Below are 22,251 nucleotides of genomic sequence, written 5' to 3' on the forward strand. Positions count from 1 at the left end.
TCAAGGCCTACCTTCAAACTCAGTGCCTCTTTGCTTGACATCCTGGGAAAATCAAAAGAAATCAGCCAAGACCTCAGAAAAATAACTGTAGACCTCCACAAGTCTGGTTCATCCTTGGGAGCAATTTCAAAGGCCTGAAGGTACCATGTTCATCTGTACAAACAATAGTATGCAAGTATAAACACCATGGGACCACGCAGCTGTCATACCGCTCAGAAAGGAGACACGTTCTGTCTCCTAGAGATGAACACACTTTGGTGCGAAATGTGCAAATCAATCCCAGAACAACAGCAAACAACCTTGCGAAGATGCTGGAGGAAACAAGTACAAAAGTATCTATATCCACAGTAAAACAAGTCCTATATCGACATAACCTGAAAGGCCGCTCAGCAAGGAAGAAGCAACTGCTCAAAAAACGCCATAAAAAAGCTAGAATACGGTTTGCAACTGCACATGGAGACAAATATCATACTTTTTGGAGAAATGCCCTCCGGTCTGATAAAACAAAAATAGAACTGTTTGGCCATAATGACCATCGTTATGTTTGGGGGAAAAGGGGGGAGGCTTGAAATCCAGAGAACACCATCCCAACTGTGAAGCACGGGGGTGGCAGCATTATGTTGTGGGGGTGCTTTGCTGCAGGAGGGACGGATGCACTTCACAAAATAGATGACATCATGAGGAAAGGAAATTATGTGGATATATTGAAGCAACATCTCAAGACATCAGTCAGGAAGTTAAATCTTTGTCGCAAATGGGTCTTCCAAATGGACATTGACCCAAAGCATACTTCCAAAGTTGTGGCAAAATGGCTTAAGGACAACAAAGTCAAGGTATTGGTGGTAGGGAGTTTATGATCAATTTGTTGTTCTTAATGGTTAATATTGTTCTAAATTATATTTTATTAAAGTACCGTTTGCTCATTTATTTGTTCATTAATGTAATGAACTGTAACATGGATCTCATTACCGAAATGCATCAGTGATAAAATATTCCTAGAATAATATTACAGAATTCAAAATATCTACTCTTTATATTTGTGTTCTTTTAAAATATTAATAATAATTTAAAACATAAATAATAATAAAAGACATCTAGGTTATGAACATGCCAGACGTTACGGTAATTAGATAACTGATTAAAATCGAAATATACTTAATCGTATTCTCACTTTTTTAATGAAATATTGTAATAATTCTCCTTTATCGAAGGTATCTTTTAGAAAATATATATTTTTGAAATTTTCACCTTTCTATGTTTATTTTCTAACTTTACAAGTGTTACGGTAATGAGATTTCTTTACGGTAACTGTGTAAAACAAATGTGTAATGTGTAAAAAGTCATTGAATCTTAACAATTTAAGATGATTAATTTAACACAGACAATAATTTGAGATGGTATCTTATCCATTACAAAATAAAATGTTTGTCTTTTCAAAAATGTACCAAGAGTAATACCAAGTTGTGAGAATCCCCCATACACACGCACACTCACTGTGGCAACTTTATCAAATATCTAGTAAAAGGTCCATATTTTAGGACATATTTTTTAACTCTTGTAACATAAACGTGACTTGTTGTTTTTCAGATTGTAATGTCGTGGCTCCTGGAACTCACGTTTACCCATTCACAATTCAGATCCCTCAGCAGTAAGTGCCCTGCAAACACACCTGGTGGGCTAATATTTACATCGCTTAGACACTTGATCATGAAGCACAATCAAATAATTAGAGTAGTTAGCTATCTTGTTAACATCAGCAAGGTAATCCTGAGTTGTTTTCAGAATGTTTACAATGGTTAACTTTCTAAGTACTTGTGCTTTATGATTGATTGTCTAGCATGCTGATTCAATCATTGCACCCACACTGCTCGTGCGCTTTGGCGAGCGTCTGCGGCGCCAGGCGCTAAAATCAAAATTGGTTTTATTTGTGACACTCAACATGCTGCAAGTTCGGTCTCTCCCATCTCCTCATTGGTTTTTAGGAGCATATACCCACGTGGGTGATTGAAAGACGATCCGTTGGTTGTAGTAATGCACCGTAAAGTTGGTTGCCAACCGTCACATTAAGTTCAAAGAAGAAAAAGAAGCGTGAAGGAAGGAGGAGAGATGAGAAACAAATTTGTTTCACTGTTTTATCTGTGGATTGTCAGAGTAGTAGACTTTGCATTTCAGGTAAAATAACAACCCAATGTTTATTTCCCAGGACAAATTAGCTAGCAACAGTAAGCTAGCTAGCTAAATTGCCATAAATGTTTAATACTGTTTGACCTGTCCCCAAATTAATATAATTGGTTCCGAGTTTGTTTTGATATTTCAACCTGCGTGTCCTCATCGCTTCTGGTGTGGGTGAACAAAATCAACGTGTGCGTCCGGTTTGGTCAGCATGTTAGCATACTTATATGATACACTGAATGAGAAGAAATGAATAATTTAGTCTACATTTACACAGGCAGCCCAATTAGGATCTTTTGCCCAATTATTGGCAAAATATCTGATCTGATTGGTTAAAAGACCAATTAGTGAAAAAAGATCAGAAATGAGCTGCCTGGCTAAACACAGCCATATTAAGTCAATAATATAATCAATAGATTGCAGCTAGTACATGTATATGCAGGCAACTGCCAACATAAAGGAAATGCCAACGTAACGTGTCTTAATGACGTTGGGTCACCATGGGCCGCCAGAACAGCTTCAATGCGCCATTGGCATAGATTATGTTTCTGGAACTGGGATGTGGGATGTGAAACCATTCTTCCACGAGAAATTCCATAACTTGGTGCTTTGTTAATGGTGGTGGAAAACACTGTCTCGGGCGCCGCTCCAGAATCTCTCATAAGAGTTCAATTGGGTTGAGATCTGGTGACTGACACATACTTTAAACCCCCTATGCTCCTTTGAGACCCCTCTTTCAAAGTTACTGAGACCAAAATATTGGGCAACTGGGCATTTTTATGCATGACCCTAAGCATGATGGGATGTTAATTGCTTAATTAACTTAGGCACCGCATTCAGGAACCACATTCAATATTTTTTGTATCCCTCATTTAGACGTATGTTTCCTTTTATTTTGGCAGTTACCTGTAAAGAGCCTAATTAGAAATAGGGCAATCCTAGTTTAGGGCTGAAATGAACGCTCAAATGGAGATTCTCCTATTAATAAGCTTATTTTGTGTCCTGGAAACCGGCCCATAATGTCTTTGTCTTGATGTATATGTAACTAAAGAGCTACTGTAGCCTAGTTACAGGTCTAGCACCATATACCAATCGGAGACATTTAGTTGCCATTTTACAATTATGACAGTGTTTATTTATGGCCCTAATCTGTAGTTACCAAATGGCTTCTACATACTACACCATAAAATATCAACTTTATGTAGAATGTTGACTATGATCTCTCACCATTCTTAGTCTCTGTTTTGTAATTTAAAAAAATTCAATAATACTGATATTCCTTGTTCATAGAGCAATGCCATCATCCTTTAAAGGCGCCTGGGGGAAAATCCTGTATACGTTAGAGGCCAAGTTGAGCAGATCAATGAGGATATCCAGCAAAGCCAGGGCTGAGTTCCCCTTTGTCTCCAAGGCAGACCTGGGCAGCATCCCTGAGCTGATGGTACAGAAACAAACACACACACATGCTCCCTGTTGACACAATGAGTACTACTGTGTGAGCCTATCCCGATACTAATGTAGTACTGCCAATGCTGTTCTTAAATGTGTTATCCTCCTGATTGTGGTTGTATGGTGGTAGTGTTGTGTGTAGCACATGTGTCTCTGTTTCTTTTCAGATACCTCAGCATGGAACCACGGTTAAAAATATGAAGTTTTTCACCTCAGGAAAAGTGGGAATGGACATTCACATAGAGAGAATGGGCTACTACTTAGGTAAGAAAACCAACAGGACTAATGAGAGCTAGGGACATAGTAATGCACCTCTGGTATATAGCCTTTCATACCATACCAATGTTTATCACTGTTGCTTAAGAACATTTTACTGTCCTTAGAAAATATAAGGCATGGAAACATGTAAGCGTGAAGGGAGGGTGTTGTCAGCATTCCAATCTTGAAGCATATGCTTTTCAGATGATTGCATTTTATTCTTTGTCATGCATACATAAACAATACAGCTGAATATTGTCAGTTGCATTGTTGACTTTAGTGGTTAAAGTGGAATTGACAGCATTTTAATTACTTTGCAGATATGAAACAGACATTCATATCAGTCAAAAATATCAAATTCACAGTAAAAAAAAAAAACGGAGTTATATTTGACTAATAATGTCATGACGTATAGTAAGGCATTGTTGGCAGAATAGAGGGATGCAGTTCAATGCATGATTAATATGGTGGTAGTCTCTATGGGGGTACCACAGGGTTCAATTCTCGGGCCGACTCTTTTCTCTGTATATATCAACGATGTCGCTCTTGCTGCGGGTGATTCTCTGATCCACCTTTACACAGACGACACCATTCTATATACATCTGGCCCTTCTTTTAACACTGTGTTAACTAACCTCCAAACGAGCTTCAATGCCATACAGCACTCCTTCTGTGGCCTCCAACTGCTCTTAAACGCTAGTAAAACCAAATGCATGCTTTTCAACCGTTCGCTGCCCGCACCCGCCCACCCGACTAGCATCACTACTCTGGACGGCTCTGACTTAGAATATGTGGACAACTATAAATACCTAGGTGTCTGGCTAGACTGTAAACTCTTCTTCCAGACTCATAATAAACATCTCCATTCCAAAATTAAATCTAGAATCGGCTTCCTATTTCGCAACAAAGCCTCCTTCACTCACGCCGCCAAACATACCCTCGTAAAACTGACTATCCTACCAATCCTCGACTTCGGAGATGTCATTTACAAAATAGCTTCCAATACTCTACTCAGCAAACTGGATGCAGTCTATCACAGCGCCATCCGTTTTGTTACCAAAGCCCCTTATACCACCCACCACTGTGACCTGTATGCTCTAGTCGGCTGGCCCTCGCTACATATTCGTCGCCAGACCCATGACCTGTCTCCAGGTCATCTATAAGTCTATGCTAGGTAAAGCTTTGCCTTATCTCAGCTCACTGGTCATGATAACAACACCCACCCTTAGCACGCGCTCCAGCAGGTATATCTCACTGGTCATCCCCAAAGCCTTTGGCCGCCTTTCCTTCCAGTTCTCTGCTGCCAATGATTGGAATGAATTGCAAAAATTGCTGAAGCTGAAGTCTTATATTTCCCTCACTAACTATACAACATCAGCTATCTGAGCAGCCAATCGATCGTTGCAGCTGTTATATAGCCCATCTGTAAATAGCCCACCCAATCTACCTACCTCATCCCCATACTGTTTTTATTTACTTTTCTGCTCTTTTGCACACCAGTATTTCTACTTGCACATCATCATCTGCACATCTATCACTCCAGTGTTAATTTGCTAAATTGTAATTACTTCGCTACTACGGCCTATTTATTGCCTTACCTCCTCACGCCATTTGCACACACTGTATATAGACTTTATTTTTGTACAAAAAAAAATCCTATTGTGTTATTGACTGTACGCTTGTTTATTCCATGTGTAACTCTGTGTTGTTGTTTGTAAAATAAGAATTTGTTCTTAACTGACTTGCCTAGTTAAATAAAATAAAAACGCTGTCAGTTCCACTCTGAGTAATTCATAAATACAAGTGTTATTCATACATGTCGGAATGAGAAAAAAGCACAAGTTGAGGTTTCACGCAAATCATGCACAGACATGGTAGATTTGCTCAAGCATTTGAATTATTATAATTTATCTCATATTAGGGTTTGACCTTAGCACTGAGTATCATGAATCCAGAACAACATTGCTACCATAAATATACCCCCCCCCCCCTTTGCAGGTGAAGACCTAAAGGTTGTGGTGTCCATTGAGAATAGCTCCTCTCGTGAGATCAAGCCCAAGTACACCCTGTACCAGAAGGACAGCTTCTTTGCGAGGGGAAAGAGGAGGGTGTCCACTAAAGACATCCTGAAAGAGCTGGGAGAGCCCATCCCGCCATCTGGGAAACTGAAAGTCACTAAAGTCCTTAAAATCCCACAACACATTATTCCATCCATCTTCACCTGCAGTAATATTAAATGCGAGTACAGGCTGAAGGTGTGTGTCTCTGTGTCTCTCTGTTTGGGTGTGTGTGTGTGTGTGTGTGTGTGAACTGTTAAACCATGTATTCAGTGTCTATCCAAAGCCACTACTACAATGTGCTTTGACCCTTTATTTACTAAGATACAGAAAAAAGACACAGAGAACCTGTTCTGGGCTTACAACATGCTGTAGTGGGCTTTGTTGCTGCAACAGGAATGATCTGGTGAAACACCTCCCTTTTTATTTTCTCATTGTTTACCAAGGGAGTCATCAGACTTTTGAAATGATTAGAGACCCAGTTTTACAACTTCTGAAATCATGTGGGTTGTTATCATTGATAAAAATGTAGAGCAAAGACTAGAGGCTGGTTACTTTTTAACCACAAACGTTCTCTAAGTATAACTTGCTGTTGGCCAAACCGTTTTCTTATTGAGTCGACGTTATGCAATTGGTAAATCGTTATACTGTTTGACAAAGTGTCACTGATCGATTTATACGAGTCATTTTTTCTAACTCAAATGGAAAAGTTTTTTTTTCTTAACAATTTGCACTTGAAATATGAGTTTGAATATACGTTAAATCCAATAATCAAGGGTAGCAGGTAGCCTACTGGTTAAGAGCGTTGGGCGTAAATGACTAAAATATAAATGTAATCATTTACCTTTTAATTCTAGCTTGCATACTGTGCTTTGTCGTAGGCCTATAGCCTAACTATTGCATTCCCTTTGATTCCAATATCCTTGTTTACATCATAGATCGTCCTGGATGTTCCCTACGCCAGAGACCCAGAAATCAAATTGCCACTGGTCATCCTCCCTGCAACTCAAACGTCTGGACTGCAGCCGCCACCTTACTCTGACTTTGGTTTTGACTCGTTCGGGAACGCAAACCAACCCGGATGGAACAGCACACCACAATTTCCAACAGCCCCAGGAGCCTATCCCCCAACGGCCCCAGGAGCCTATCCACCAACGGCCCCAGGAGCTTTTGCGCCTCCCCCAGCCTACGGAATGTACCCATCCCTGTCTGATTTTGGTGGTAAATCCGAGTGGGAGAAAAGATGAGGGTAAATGATAACAAATGAAATCATTGTATATGATAATGTGCAGTTTTCTATCTCTGCAGACGTCCATTTATACTTCCATACTTCTCTGTTGTTGATGTTTCTTGTCATTGACATGACTACGTGTGTAACCTAAATATCTTTGTGGAAATACCTACTATGAATAATGAAATGGAACAAAGCTCTGCTTAAGTGTGCCTTGTATAAGTTGTCTAAATATGAATATTGCTGTTAAGAATGTAACAATGAATGTTCTATTTTCATGGTGGTGCTGATAATCAAATTTAAAAAAATATATATAAATTTTTTAAATAAATATATATGATAATAGAAAAAATTGCTATTTCCTAATAAGTACAAGGAAATAAAAAGCAGGGACGTCCATGACGATAATAGGCCACTGGTCCATTTTTTTTTTGATGAGATACATAAAACCAGGAACACCTTATCAACTAAATACCACACCATATGCAAAACATAAACTTCATATAGGACTTTAACTTTTTATTTTATGGAGAAGAATCACAGAGTTATGCTGTCACAAGTATTGGAAAATTAATCAGACGTGACTCTGATGTGATGTTTAATGATGACATTGCAAATATTGTGGGCGTAGTCCTACTTATTGTCCTCGCCTATTGTAAATATAGACCTCCTCCCTTACTATGTTATATTAAAGACAGTTGTGAACCCTACCAACACTTGTTTTTCTTTCTGTGTTGGCTACGCTTCATTTCGTGGACCAGAATGACAATCCAAATCTTTACCATCAAATATGATGCGAAAAATGGGCAAAATGTATTTTCAAGGGGAGATACTATCACAGGGAGAATTATTTTGGTAGTTTCAGCTGAAACAAAGATTAAATGTCTTTCTATCAAGGCTAAAGGAAAAGCTAATGTTTCGTGGGAGGAGGATTATGGACAATACCTGGACGAAACATACCGTGCCAAATATGAATATTTTTCAATTGAGCAGTGTGTACTGCAGGAAGGGAATGGTAAAGTATCAAAACTTATTTTCTTTATGTATGCATTGCTTATCAGCCATCATAAAGATGAGTAAGACATTTTAGGGAACAGGTAGTAAAGGGGAAATCTGCAGTTCAAACAATAAAAAATAAATGCTGTTTGAGTAAAGTTGAGGGAAGGCTGGGGTGGAGAAATGTAGACTAACGACACTCAAATTCATAGAGCTCTGAACGCAAGAACTGATCATCCATGATATCAAACTTAGTTTTAACCAGGGGCGCAACTTTCCCTGGGGACGGGGGGACATGTCCCTCCAAGTTTTAACATTGGAATGTGATCCAAACGAGGCAACGGTGTGCTTTAGGACCATGCGGACACCTCCCAGTGGCCGGTTAGGCTATTTGGAGTGTTTATCCGACTGGATTTTTAAAAAATACATATGTGTAGGTAAATGTTAAGAATAACAGTTACATGTAGTGGAGTTACATTTAGTCATTTCCATATTTATTCAACATTTACCAATTTTTTTGGCCACATCCGTATGTTCTCAACTATGTCTGAAATTGGGAGTTTAACTGGCTGGCTTTGACTGTAGTAATGTGTATGGCAAAGCCTTAATGAGGAGTATTTTGTATGCTGTTAAAGGACTAAATGTTATGAATGGAATGTATTATTATTTCTTTAGTGCTGTACAAACGGATCCCTTAGTTTACCAATGCCTGAGATATAGTACTGAGTATGTCCCCCCCACTTCTAAAACCTAAGTTGCGCCCCTGGTTTTAACCATGTTTTGAGGCAATGGAGTACTGGTGGGGTGCAATAGCTTAACTACTGAGGCATTTATAAGTTCTTTGAGAATCAATATCCTTAATTTAAACGGAGTGGCTGTGCAACCTCACCCGTGTTCCCCTTTTCTGTGCACTATATATTGTGAGCGGTTTAATGGCATAGGTCTACAGTAATTTAAAGCCTCTACTAGAATTTTGTATTCACTTTCAAACTAATAAAATGCTCCATTGTGTTGTAGCCTTGGTAGGATCATTCTGTTTTCCCTATACATAGGCTTATCAATTGTGGATATTTTCAAACTACGTGTCCGTGGGACACGCCCACTAGCTGGCTTTCAAGTCATTTAATTTTATTGCACTGTGACAATTAAATTCTCTGCAATAGTAAATTCTCTGAATTTTCTCTGCAAAATTCTCTGCATCCCTAGCTCAGGTATGGGCAACTTTAATTGAGGTGGGGGCTACAAAAAATCTGAACTCCTCATAAGGGGCCACAGGTGCTCACGGGTTTGCCCACATCCATACCACAAATGTGGCTCATGCAATGGAATGTATTTTTTGTATTGTTATTTGTGTTGATTCAAGAAATCACACCTCGGTGGCACAGATTGATGGGTACACTTCCTGCTGTTACTTCCTGCTTTGCACCTATGGGTACGCTCGCAATGCCTGCCATTCCACCCATTATGCCATAATTTAACTGAATGGGGACGCCCGTTTTACTCATGATCTGTGCTATCCGGGATCCTTGGGACATTCCTACCCTATTGAAGTCAATGTAAAATGGTTTAGGGTATGGACGTCCCAAGGATCCAGGATTGCACCTCATATTCATTCTTATTTCTGTGATCGTGAATGTCAATTATTCCGAGTCTGATAATTCTATGCAAGCGGTAGGTCACGTTCTGAAATACACTACTTTATGTAGTGTTGTGTTGTCTCTCTTGTCGTGATGTGTTTTGTCCTATATTTATGTTATTTATTTTTAGTCCCTGCAGGGGGTATTTTGCCTTTTGGTAGGCCGTCATTGTAAATAAGAATTTGTTCTTAACAGACTAGTTAAATAAAGGTTAATAAAAAATAAAATAAAAATATGCCAAGTGTGCAAAGCTGTCATTAAGGCAAAGTGTGGCTACTGAAGAATCTCCAATATAAAATTTATTTTTATTTGTTAGCACGTTTTTGGTTACTACATGACTCCATGTGTTATTTCATAGTGTTGATGTCTTCACTATTATTCTACAATGTAGAAAATAGTAAAAATAAAGAAAAATCCAGGAATGAGTAGGTGTGTCCAAAATTTTGACTGGTACTATATATGTGTGTATGTATGTGTATATGGTGCCTTCGGAAAGTATTCAGACCCCTTGACCTTTTCCAAATTTTGTTACGTTACAACCTTAATCTAAAATGTATTAAATAAAATAAAAATCTCAGCAACCTACACACAATACCCCATAATGAATAAGCAGGTTTTTATACATTTTTGCTAATTTACAAGCTTGGTACACCTATATTTCTCCCATTCTTCCTTGCAGATCCTCTCAAGCTCTGTCAGGTTGGAAGGGGAGCATCGCTGCACAGCTATTTTCAGGTCTCCAGAGATATTTGATCGGGTTCAAGTCCAGGCTCTGGCTGGGCCACTCAAGGACATTCAGAGTCTTTACTTTTCTTTTCTCCGTTAATCTTTCCCTTGATCCTGACTAGTCTCCCAGTCCCTGGCGCTGAAATATGTTGTGTCTTTGCTATTGTAAAATTGAAGACTTATAGTTTTTATCAAAGATTCCTGTAATTAGGGATTACGCGATCACTTGAGTAATAACGTAACTAATTAACTATGAATTCGAGGGCACCAGGGAAAGTTATTAGATTACAAAGTTATAATTTCCCAATATAACCTTTCAGATATTTTCATATCTGATCAATAGTCCTCTAATTAATGATTTATTTACTGTACCTCACGTTAGTCTCATTCCAAACGTCGATTATCTGCACGAACCCAGTCTTCACTATGAGTCATCCATACATCAATTGTCTTAAATAATTTATTTATTACTAACTAATTAATTCACAGAAATGCATAAACAAACAAACAAACAAACTTAAAATAGTTACATGAAATGATGGGAGAAATATGCCCTAGTGGGCTGAACCGGCATTGCTTGTTAGACAAAGGGGAAATGGCGTTCGACTAAGAATTCACTACAGAGTCCATAATTATAACAATTGACATGCTAATCCTTACACATGAACGCTCACTCATTCGGGAACAATTGCAATCAATATATATATAGTTACGCTCGGTGTGTGTGTCGTCTTGATCGTTGGAGAGAAGTTAGTTTTGGTTGGAGTTCCTTCTGTCGTAGTTATTGTGGATTGTTCAGAGTCACATTCGTTATAGGATGGATGTTTCGGCGGTTGTCTTTCTTCGCGTTCAATGATACCGAATTCCTAGCTGCAGACTAGTAGTCAATATCAAAACTTGTTCTTATTAGTATAAGAGTTTTAACCACGTGGTATGGTTAAAGATTAAGCAATTATACTCAACCTTCATTCTCCTCCTTGGAGGATAAACATGGTCTAAATGGTAATTTCTTAGAGTTGGCTTTTATTCAGATAGCAGAGAGGGGCTGTCCCATGGTCTCTGAGTTGTGAAGTACGATCAGACCTGTTACACTGGTGCCGACTTGTCTTGTGGGACATCTGTTACAATGACACAAACAGATAACCCACTGTGCACAGACGTCAGTTCAACGTCTAGTTTTGATTTACATTTGGTTGAGTTTTCAACAAACCATCTAATGTAATTTGATTTAGGTAAAAAAAAATGCTAAATTCCCTTACGTTGATGTCACGACTTCCACCGAAGGTGGCTCCTCTCCCTGTTCGGGCGGCGCTCGGTGTCTCCGGTCTCCTAGCCATCACCGATCCCTTTTTCCTTTTCTGTTTGTTTTGTCTTTGGTTCTTTTTCACACCTGGTTTCATTTGCGTTAATTTTTGTGTGTATAATTGTAACCTGTTGCCTGCCTAGTTTGTGCGGGATTAGTCTTTTATTGTGATGTGCTCGGTTGGATTTACCTTTATTTGTTTTCACGGTTACGTAAGTGTATGAGTGTCGGGACTGTGTTTGTTCCTCCGTGCGTTTGCACGGGTTCTCTGTCACGAGGGCGTTGTCCTTTTCCATTGTGCCATTCCAGTGTTGGTGGACTGTCTTATTAAAACACGCTTCTCAGACATCCCTGCTCTCCTGCGCCTGACTCCTACACCTATCACCTAGACGCACCTTATCACAGTTGATGACCTTTTAAATATCCAATCACTTTTCCACGTTGATTCAATGTCATCACATAGATTTTTTGTTGTTGAAATGAAGTGAAAACCACGTTGATTCAACCAGTTTTTGCATAGTGGGACGGGACTAGTTAAACGCCAACAACACATTTAACTCAAGTGCTTGCGACATCGTGTAGCCACTTGACATTGGTCAACTCTGGCAGAAAGTTATTGTCTCTGTCTTTCATAACACTGGTAATACACTCAATTCAGCATTAGCCTTATTTTTATAGGCTAATATGCATGCTCTTATTGTTCTCTTGCACAATTACACACCTGCTCTCTGCTGGCCTCTCTCCCTAATAGCTTTTGAGGAGCCCCAGGAAAAGCTAGACTACATTATAGCTTTTATGGACATTTATTCAAAAAAAATGTTTACTAAGAATATTCAAAGAGAGATGAAAGCAATTTATCTTGTTTGCTGAATGTAAAATACAGCAGCCAAAAGAACTCGTGGAGAGTTTGAAAGGAGAGAGAGAATGTGCAATGGTGATCACATTGGTAAATTGATACCCTGGTAGGCTAAGATCCTAATCAATTGAAAACCATTCGAAAAATGGAAATCACTTGAGCAAAGAGGCATGTAGGCTAATGATTAACATTGACAAAGGGATTTGCAAATTGCATTTGTTTTTTAATTGCTCCAGTAAGCATTGACTGATGCACAATGTCAATGGACGTTAGTTATTGGTTGAAATTTGGTCCATCCGCCCTGGCCTTGATTTCAATGTCCGCATACGTAGATTTTTGTTCTGGTCCAGACCGGCCTTGATTTGGCCCACAAATAGACATCTATGATGTGTTAACCTCCATTTTGCTTCTCTTTGCTATTTTATTTGAATATTTAAACGTAATATAATGCTTTCTTCATTGAAGAATGGTTAATGTGACTTCAACGTCAGACAAAGCAACTTCTCAATGTCTGGTAGAGTAGTGTTTTCAAGGTCCGCAATGTCTATAAAAATAAAATTTCATAAAACATATTTTTTTAACTTTCCCCTTGAACTGATAATTAACGTGATGTCTTTTCAGTGTCTTTTTAACATCTACATGTGTTTCTATATAACTTTCCATTACATGTGCATTTGTGTATTATTTGTGTATTATTGTGTATTATTGCGTACTTGTGTACACACACCCTGAAAGCGCTGAATAGTCTGTAAACACCTTATACAATGTGCAGTAGAATGGGTTGATCAGTTGACAGGTAAAGGCTACTGTAGAAAGAGAAACAATAAACTGTCCTCTAGTGTGGATGCTCGCCAACGTTTATAGTTTATGTACAATTTATAGTTTATTATAGTTAGCATTATAGTTATCGCCCTATGCGTGGATGGCCCTTGAACTTTACAATTTAAAAAAAAAGTTATGCAGCTCATGCTCTTCCAATTTTGAGTGAACACTCATGATTTCAAAGCCCATAGGTGTTGATTTTAGGTCTGGACCGGCCTTGATTTCAACATTCACAGACATTGATTATTAGTCCAGTCCGAACTGGCCTTGATTTGACCCAAACATTGACGTCTATGATTGGTTCAGATTTGGTCCGGTCCGGACCAATGGTTCAGAAATATGAGGCACAGACTGTACAACATGTCATTGATTAGACTAGGGTTTAAAAAAGGTGAGTAGCCTAAAGAGAGCAATGTGAAGGGAGGGGGAGGGAGCAGAAAAAGTGCGTAAGTTTTTTCTGAACGTTTTTTTTGTGTTAAGAAACACATGCACAGAACATTATAAGGTTGTTTATGCACAGGATAGGTGTTCTGGGGGAGTGTGAAGGGCCGGTTCAATCAGGTCACGCAAAGTCCCAAAATGGATGTACCAATCGCAGAATGCCAATAATCAGCCCAGTTACCTTTGATAACAGATGTTGGGAGAGACTACTTGGTCAACATTGTTCAGTGTATGTAAATTCTATTTCCATTTCCCCATACTCTCAGGCACCAATGTTCTGACTACAGGAAGACATGTGCATCCTTTCTCCTTCCAAATTCCTGACGAGTAAGTATTCAACTTTTTAATGTTGTGAATGTAACCGATGTGAAATGGCTAGCTAGTTAGTGGTGCACATTAGTTGTTTTCAATCGGTGACGTCACCCAATTGGTGAAGCCACCCACTCTGAGACCTTGAAGTAGTTGTTACCCTTTCTCCGCAAGGGACCCGGCTTTTGTAGAGCAATAGGTAACGTTACTTCATGGGTGATAGTTGTCGACGTGTTCAGATGGTCCCTGGTTTCTAGCTGAGGTTGGGGCAAGGACAGGTACACTTTGGTGATTTGACCCAGATCACTCAGGTGGGCTCTGCCCAGCTGCGGGGTTGCTGTGGAAAATGGGGGGGGGGTTCAAAGGGGGATGAAATGGCAAGCTAATTACCAGTGCGCCCTAGTTAGCAGTCCGCTGCGGATTTTGTGGAGCAATAGGTAACAATGCTTTGTGGGTTATAGTAGTTTATGTGAGGGTCTCTGTTTCGAATCAAGATTGGGGCAAGCAGAGAGATGGAAGCAACATTGTTACATGAACATTACTTTGATGCAATATGAATTTAATTTGTGAGTTTTACCAAAGAAGCAACTGCTGATGTCAGATTCAAATAGGCCTACTCTGATTTTGGAAGGCTAACCATGCAAGACTAGGCACCACTCATATGCATGATATACATCTACATAAACAAATCATAGCAGGAACATAGTATTAAGTAAACCAGAGATATTAGCTTCAGAAAGAGTATATGAGATAAATACAATAGTAATTAACTGGCTATTTCTTTTAAATCATGGTTATGGATAGGAATTGGACATTTTGTTTTAATTTCACTAGACAAATGTGATGGATTCGTGGTCCTACGATGTTATCCTGTCTTCCTCAGGGACATGCCCTCCTCTTTCCAGGGTAAATGTGGTCAAATCCTCTACTCATTAGAGGCTAAGTTGACCAGGTCAATGAGGTTTGACACCAAAGCCAAGACTGATTTCACCTTTGTCTCAAAGGCAGACCGGTCTATGATCCCATATCTAATGGTAAGGACCGGTATTTGGCTATATTGTCACTACTAGGGCCCAGAGTTTAGTTATCACACATTCCTGCCTGTCACATGTTTGTGTTACAACTGACATTGATCAAGTCAAGCGATAACTTCCTGGTCACATGGTCTGGAAAAACTCCTGGCCCTGTCTTTATTTATTAGGATCCCCATCAGTTGTTGCTCACGCAGCAGCTACTCTTCCTGGTGTACACTCAAAACATAAAACATGAAATAATGCAGAACATGAATGGACAACAACAGCTCAAGGACCGAACTACATACATTTAAAACAAGAATAATATAAGTAAAAAGTAATTATTGACAAAATATTTTGAAAAGCAGAAGGACTTATACTCTAGGCCAGGGGTGTCAAACTCATTCCATGGAGGGCCTAGTGTCTGCTGGTTTTTGTTTTTTCCTTTCAGTTAAGACCTAGAAAACCAGGTGATGGGAGTTCCTTACTAATTAGTGACCTGAATTCATCAATCAAGTACAAGGGTGGAGCGAAAACCCACAGACACTCGGCCCTCCGTGGAACGAGTTTGACAGCTGTGCTCTAGGCCTACCTACAGTATCAGCAGTCAATTCCATACATCAAATACTTACAGATCAGCGTACAGTGCATTCGGAAAGTATTCAGACCGTTTGACTTTTTCCACATTTTGTTATGCTACAGCCTTATTCTAAAATTGATTAAATAGTTTTTTCCCCCTCATCAATCTACACTCGATATCCCATAATGACAAATCAAAAGCAGGTTTTTAGAGATTTTTGCTAATTTATAATAAATAAAAACTTGAAATATGACATTTACATACAGTGGCAAGAAAAAGTATGTGATCCCTTTGGAAATACCTGTATTTCTGCATACCTGGATTTCTATCTTTAGGTTACAGCGGGCTGTCATGTGCCTTTTACTGAACTGGAGAGATGCAGAGATAGTTTTCCTTCTGGAAGGTTCTCCCATCTCCACAGAGAAACTCTAGAGCTCTGTCAGAGTGACCATCGGGTTCTTGGTCACCTCCCTGACCAAGGCTCTTCTTGCTCAGTAAGCCGGGCGGACAGCTCTAGGAAGGGTCTTGGTGGTTCCAAACTTCTTCCATTTAAGAATGATGGAGGCCATTGTGTTCTTGGGGATCTTCAATGCTGCATAAATGTTTTGGTACCCTTCCCCCAGATCTGTGCCTCGACACAATCCTGTCTCGGAGCTCTATCGACAATTCCTTCAACCTTGGTTTTTGCTCTGACATGCACTGTCAACTGCGGGACCTTATATAGTCAGGTGTGTACCTCTAATTGAATTTACCACAGGTGGACTGCAATCAAGTTGTAGAAACATCTCAAGCATGATTAATGGAAACAGAGTGCACCTGAGCTCAATCTTGAGTCTCATAGCAAAGGGTCTGAATACTTATGTAAATAATGTATTCATGTTTTTTTATAAATATAAATATGCAAACATTTCAAAAACTGTTTTCACTTTGTCGTTATGGGGTATTTTGTGTAGATTGCTGAAAAAAGTAAATTTTAGAATGAGGCTGTAACGTAAACAAAAAATGGAAAACGTAAAGGGGTCTGAATACTTTCAGAAGGCACTGTACATATACAAACAAGTTATTTAGGTCAGACAGGGGAAACACATTCTATAACACATTCCTTTTTGTCACTAAAGAAATCCTTGTTCTTGCTCCCCAAACTGACATGGATCCAGATATAACTTGTGTATCACATTTTTCAGAAACCTCAGCATGGGACCAAGGATAAGGATGTTATGTTCTTTGTATCTGGAAAGATCTCTGTGAGCATTCACACTGAGAGGCAGGGATACCAGCAAGGTAATGATTCATATTGGGCTGTAGATAAAACAAACTTTACCACCTGTCTCAAATAAACTGGTGTGAAAAATACTCAAGTCGGATCTCTGCTAACCAAATAGGTTTAGTTTTTGAGAAAGACTGTGTCGTACCCATCCAGGAGCACTTCCCACTCCGCCGCATCATATACTGGACCTGAACCATTATACACATCCATCCTCATTCAGGTTTTAAATATATTTTTACAGGAGAGGCTCTGAAAGTCAGGGCAATTATTGTCAACAACTCAACTCGCCCAGTGACCCCAAAATACTACCTGTACGAAAAGCAGTGTTTCTACGCCCAGAAGAAGAGGAAAGTCCACACCCACAACATCTTGAAAGAGAAGGGCGATCGGGTCCCTGCTGGCACTCGGCAGACGGTGACCCAAGTTTTGACCATCCCTTCACAACTTCCTGCCACCATCTTCAACTGTCCTATACTCAAATTGGAGTACCGATTGAAGGTAGCTACCTACATACTATGTGATTGGATGAATCTTAACTGCAGAGCTCCAGACACCAAATGAACAACTATGTTTTATGTTTCCAGTTATTCAAACAAACCTTTTGTAACACTTGTTGTGTTTCTATTCTTTCAGGTCGTTCTTGATGTTAAACTGGCCATAGACCCTGAGATCAAGCTACCTATCGTTGTTCTTACTGCAACTCAAACGCTTGGACAGGAACCCCCACCTTACTCCAGTTTGGGTTTTGAGTCACAAGTCCCAACTGCGTCTGAGCTACCACCCCCCTACGAAATGTTTGCTTCCTCGTCAAATTTCTATAGAAAATTGTAGAGGCATGGAGATTCTCAATTGGGCAAAAGTCTGTCCTCTCCTCAACTCCTCCGTCCTCCTCTCTTCCGTGACCCGGAGACCGATAAGTGGTCGCCATATATGGGAGAGGGTCAATTAGTTAATAAAGGAACAGAGGAGTTTGCTCCTCTCCTTGATAGCCTCCTCTGGCCAAGGATATTGAGGTGTATCCTACCAGAGTACTACATGGAAGAGTTTTGAAATGCGCCACACCCCTTTTGAATCAGTTGTTGGGTTGTCAGAGGAGAAAAGCATGTACCTTTAAATACAATATCCTACCTATCATTTTATCTATAAAACACCCATGTAGTACCGGGTCGGACCCCCCCTTTGCCTTCAGAACAGCCTGAATGGATGCAACAATGTTTAAATACTCTGTGGCGTTGAACCGTTGCTCATTTGGTATCAAGGGCCCTAACGTGCCAGGAAAACATTTCCAACAACAGTACACCACAGCCATGGATCCATGGACTCAAGCTGGACTCATGCTCCTTAAGCCAAATCCTGAATCTGCCATCAGCATGACGCAACAGGAACTGGGATTCGTCGGACCAGGAAATGTTTTTCCAGTCCTCAATTGTCCAGTGTTGGTGATCGTGTGCCCAGGCTTTTTGTTTTTAGTTGATAGGAGTGGAATCCGGTGTGGTTGTCTGCTGCAAAAGCCCATCCGTGGCGATCCGACGAGTTGTGTGTGCCGAGATGCCGTTCTGCACACCCTGTTGTGCTGCGCCGTTATGTGTCTGTTTGTGGCCCATCTGTTAGATTGCACGATTCTTGCCATTATCCTTCGATCTCTCTCATCAACGAGCTGTTTTCACCCACAGGACTGCAGCTGACTGGATGTTTTTTGTTTGTCGCACCATTGTTGGTAAACCCTAGACACTGTCGTGTGGAAAACGCCCAGGAGGGTGGCCATTTCTTTTATACTGGATCCGGCATGCCTCGCACCGATGTTGATACCACGCTCAAAATCGCTTACGTCACTCGTTTTGCCCATTCTAATGATCGAAACAGTAACTGAATGCCTCGATGCCTGTCTGCCTGCTTTATATAGCAAGCCACAGTCCCGTAACCCACTGTCTATAGGAGCGATCTATTTTTGTGACTGGGGTGGTGTACTTAATAAACTGGCCAGTGAGTGTATGTATTAAAAGTCTAATTTCATACCAGCGTATTTGTTTTCAAGTTTCCTCTCCTTGCCTCCTCTGCCTCGATTACCTTTGACCTTTTTCAAAAAGAAGGGAAGAGAGGAAAGAGGAGATGACGTGAGGAATTGAGAAAATTCTATTGATATTCTCCTGGATAAAGGAAGATAAAGGGTGAAGAATTTCAGAATAATTAGAATTGATTGTATTGTATTGTCTAACCATTTTCTCCTTCACTTTTATTGGTATTTTTTTATATGCATTTTTGTGTGCATGCATGACTGTAAATTGCTTTGGATGACAGCTTCTGCTAAATGGCCTATTATATTATTATTATTATTATTTAGCATTTATACTTATTGCTAATTTACCTGCCTTGATTTGAAATGTGTACATGTTGCCTTAGAAAAGCTTTGAGAACTAATAAAAAGCACTATAGAAATAAAATATAATTTATTACTATTTCCAATGATCAGCAGTGTCGTGTCTTTGGCTATGCCAGATTAATTGCTATGACATGATATTCTAAAAAATAATTTCTCCGTAATTAATATTACCTGATTGAACTAATCATGTAAATGTTAATTAACTAGAGAGGGACACCACGAAAAATATTTATAGAGCTGTTATCTTCCGAATAAACTCTTAAAGATTTAGTAATATTTTACATCCATAGCAGTCACATTAATCGTCATTTTATTCAGTCTCATCTGAAAGTGGTAAATCCTTGGTTATCTGCAAGAATCCTGGCTAACAAGTTGAATCAGCAATACAAAATTGGGTTTAATTATGTATTTACTAAATACCTAACTAATCACACAGAATCACACATAACACAATTAAATCATAACTTGATTATAAACTCGTCATAAAGGAAAACGTCCCTAGCGGGCGGAATAGATATGACAGCTTGTTACACAAAGAAAAGGGGCAGGATTTTAGTGAAAGAGCAGGAGACTGGAACATAGGCTAAGCTGTGCTATCGTAAATACAGTATCTTATGCATTCTAAATTACCGCCCATTTGAAAAAGGAAAATGCAATAAATATTTACTCTGAGCTGCGCTTCAGTAGGTTGGTGGTAGATGGAAGACCGTATCACCAACCCGAGTCCTCTGAAGAATGTCTCTGGTGGTCACTGGATACGTTGGAGTAACGTCGATGTGTAGTAGACGGGATACTCTGACTGTCCTTCCTAACCTGCGTTTGTAGCAGCTGTTGCTAACTCAACGGCTAGGTGGTCTCACTTCTGTAGTGAATACGAGTTCAAAGTTCATACCATTCACAACCAAAGTCCATGCTGCTGTTGGCTTAGTTCTGTAGTTATTATCTGAACCATTCTGACACCGGATCGTCATCCTAGTGTCCCCAGAACAGCAAGTTATATTTTTGTCAATGGCTTTTATAGTGGAGGGAGAGGGGTGTGTCTGAAAAGTTTATAACCCATGTCTCTTCACAGGGGCGGGCCCCTAGTTGAGCAGAAGCCCAAATTTATGAAAATCCAAATCTCTCATTTGGAAGCTAAAATTACATTTAATCTCTTCACAAATAATTTCATATTCAAACATGTGAATTAAACAACAATTCCATGTGAATCCGATACCTCTGACGTTTAGACTTTCCACAGTAGAGTTTATGTCATTCTATCATTGATGAGAATGTGTCAGAGGGCAACCGAACTGACATAATATACCTTAAGTACCACCGCATATGTTTAGTTGGTCGGATTACCAGAATATAGTTCATTTCCCCCCACTTCCGATGTTCCCAGAATCTCTATGTTAACCAAGGGGTTTTCTTATGTCACATCAGTTATAGTAGGGAGAGGGAAAAGGGGGGAAAGAGGTATTTATGACTGTCATAAACCTACCCGATTACGATTACATTACATTACAACGGAACGACTTGACTTGTGTAGTGTTAGCTAGCTACATAGTTTTCTTTGCTATCTTTGTATCTAAGATAATTGTGTAGCTTTGAGTAATTATCGGTTAGCTAGCCAGCTATTTTTCGCCTGCCGCGCTGCCGTCCTCCTACCTAGCCAACACTGATAGCTAGCCAACTTCTACTGAATAGCAGCACTGTAGAAACTTACATTACAACGGAACGACTTGATTAGCGTAGTGTTAGCTAGTTGTCTTTGCTGTCCTTGTATCCACGATAATTGTGTAGTTTAGAGAAATTTAGTGAAATTGTCGAGGTTACCTAGCCAGCTTCACTTTCAACAACGTAGCCACTGCTAGCCAGGCTACTTCACCAGCCAGCAGTACTATATCATTTTAGTCAATAAGATCTTGTATTTTATTTTTATTTTTTTGCAACGTAAGCTTAACTTTCTGAACATTCGAGACGTGTAGCCCACTTGTCATTCTAATCTCCTTTGCATTAGCGTAGCCTCTTCTGTAGCCTGTCAACCATGTGTCTGTCTATCCCTGTTCTCTCCTCTCTGCACAGACCATACAAACGCTTCACACCGCGTGGCCGCGCCCACCCTAACCTGGTGGTCCCAGCCCGCACGACCCACGTGGAGTTCCAGGTCTCCGGTAGCCTCTGGAACTGCCGATCTGCGGCCAACAAGGCAGAGCTCATCTCAGCCTATGCGTCCCTCCAGTCCCTCGACTTCCTGGCACTGACGGAAACATGGCTCACCACAGATAACACTGCTACTCCTACTGCTCTCTCTTCGTCTGCCCACGTGTTCTCGCACACCCCGAGACCTTCTGGTCAGCGGGGTGGTGGCACCGGGATCCTCATCTCTCCCAAGTGGTCATTCTCTCTTTCTCCCCTTACCCATCTGTCTATCGCCTCCTTTGAATTCCATGCTGTCACAGTTACCAGCCCTTTCAAGCTTAACATCCTTATCATTTATCGCCCTCCAGGTTCCCTTGGAGAGTTCATCAATGAGCTTGATGCCTTGATAAGCTCCTTTCCTGAGGACGGCTCACCTCTCACAGTTCTGGGTGACTTTAACCTCCCCATGTCTACCTTTGACTCATTCCTCTCTGCCTCCTTCTTTCCACTCCTCTCCTCTTTTGACCTCACCCTCTCACCTTCCCCCCCTACTCACAAGGCAGGCAATACGCTTGACCTCATCTTTACTAGATGCTGTTCTTCCACTAACCTCATTGCAACTCCCCTCCA

The 22,251-nt window shown here is 40.1% G+C and overlaps 2 protein-coding genes across 2 annotated transcripts in view; both read left to right on the forward strand.

Moving 5' to 3' along the window:
* LOC129853122 (arrestin domain-containing protein 3-like) overlaps nt 1–7,754 on the forward strand; it is a 28,383-nt gene extending 20,629 nt beyond the window's left edge. Inside the window, exons 2-6 of the mRNA XM_055918842.1 lie at nt 1,588–1,648; nt 3,463–3,613; nt 3,789–3,885; nt 5,878–6,134; nt 6,875–7,754. Coding sequence (XP_055774817.1) covers nt 1,588–1,648; nt 3,463–3,613; nt 3,789–3,885; nt 5,878–6,134; nt 6,875–7,183 — 875 coding nt within the window. The 3' untranslated portion in view covers nt 7,184–7,754. The remainder of the gene's footprint in view (nt 1–1,587; nt 1,649–3,462; nt 3,614–3,788; nt 3,886–5,877; nt 6,135–6,874) is intronic.
* A 7-nt stretch (nt 7,755–7,761) lies between these two features.
* On the forward strand, nt 7,762–19,477 carry LOC129853123 (arrestin domain-containing protein 3-like). The gene is made up of 6 exons (XM_055918843.1): nt 7,762–8,182; nt 14,215–14,275; nt 15,141–15,291; nt 17,035–17,131; nt 17,359–17,615; nt 17,751–19,477. The coding sequence occupies exons 1-6, from the start codon at nt 7,762–7,764 to the stop codon at nt 17,946–17,948; spliced, it is 1,185 nt and encodes a 394-aa protein (XP_055774818.1). The 3' UTR covers nt 17,949–19,477.
* Nucleotides 19,478–22,251: the final 2,774 nt, after the last annotated feature.

This window comes from Salvelinus fontinalis, chromosome 4 (genome assembly GCF_029448725.1).
Source record: "Salvelinus fontinalis isolate EN_2023a chromosome 4, ASM2944872v1, whole genome shotgun sequence".
NCBI lineage: Eukaryota > Metazoa > Chordata > Actinopteri > Salmoniformes > Salmonidae > Salvelinus > Salvelinus fontinalis.

What these genes read in the sequence shown, in the direction of transcription:
- LOC129853123 (XM_055918843.1), top strand. Translation starts at nt 7,762, where the DNA reads ATGTTTAATGATGACATTGCAAATATTGTGGGCGTAGTCCTACTTATT. An exon ending in TCCTTCCAAATTCCTGACGA is followed by an intron (nt 14,276 to 15,140) that starts GTAAGTATTCAA and finishes TGTCTTCCTCAG; the next exon opens with GGACATGCCCTCCTCTTTCC. An exon ending in GAGGCAGGGATACCAGCAAG is followed by an intron (nt 17,132 to 17,358) that starts GTAATGATTCAT and finishes ATATTTTTACAG; the next exon opens with GAGAGGCTCTGAAAGTCAGG.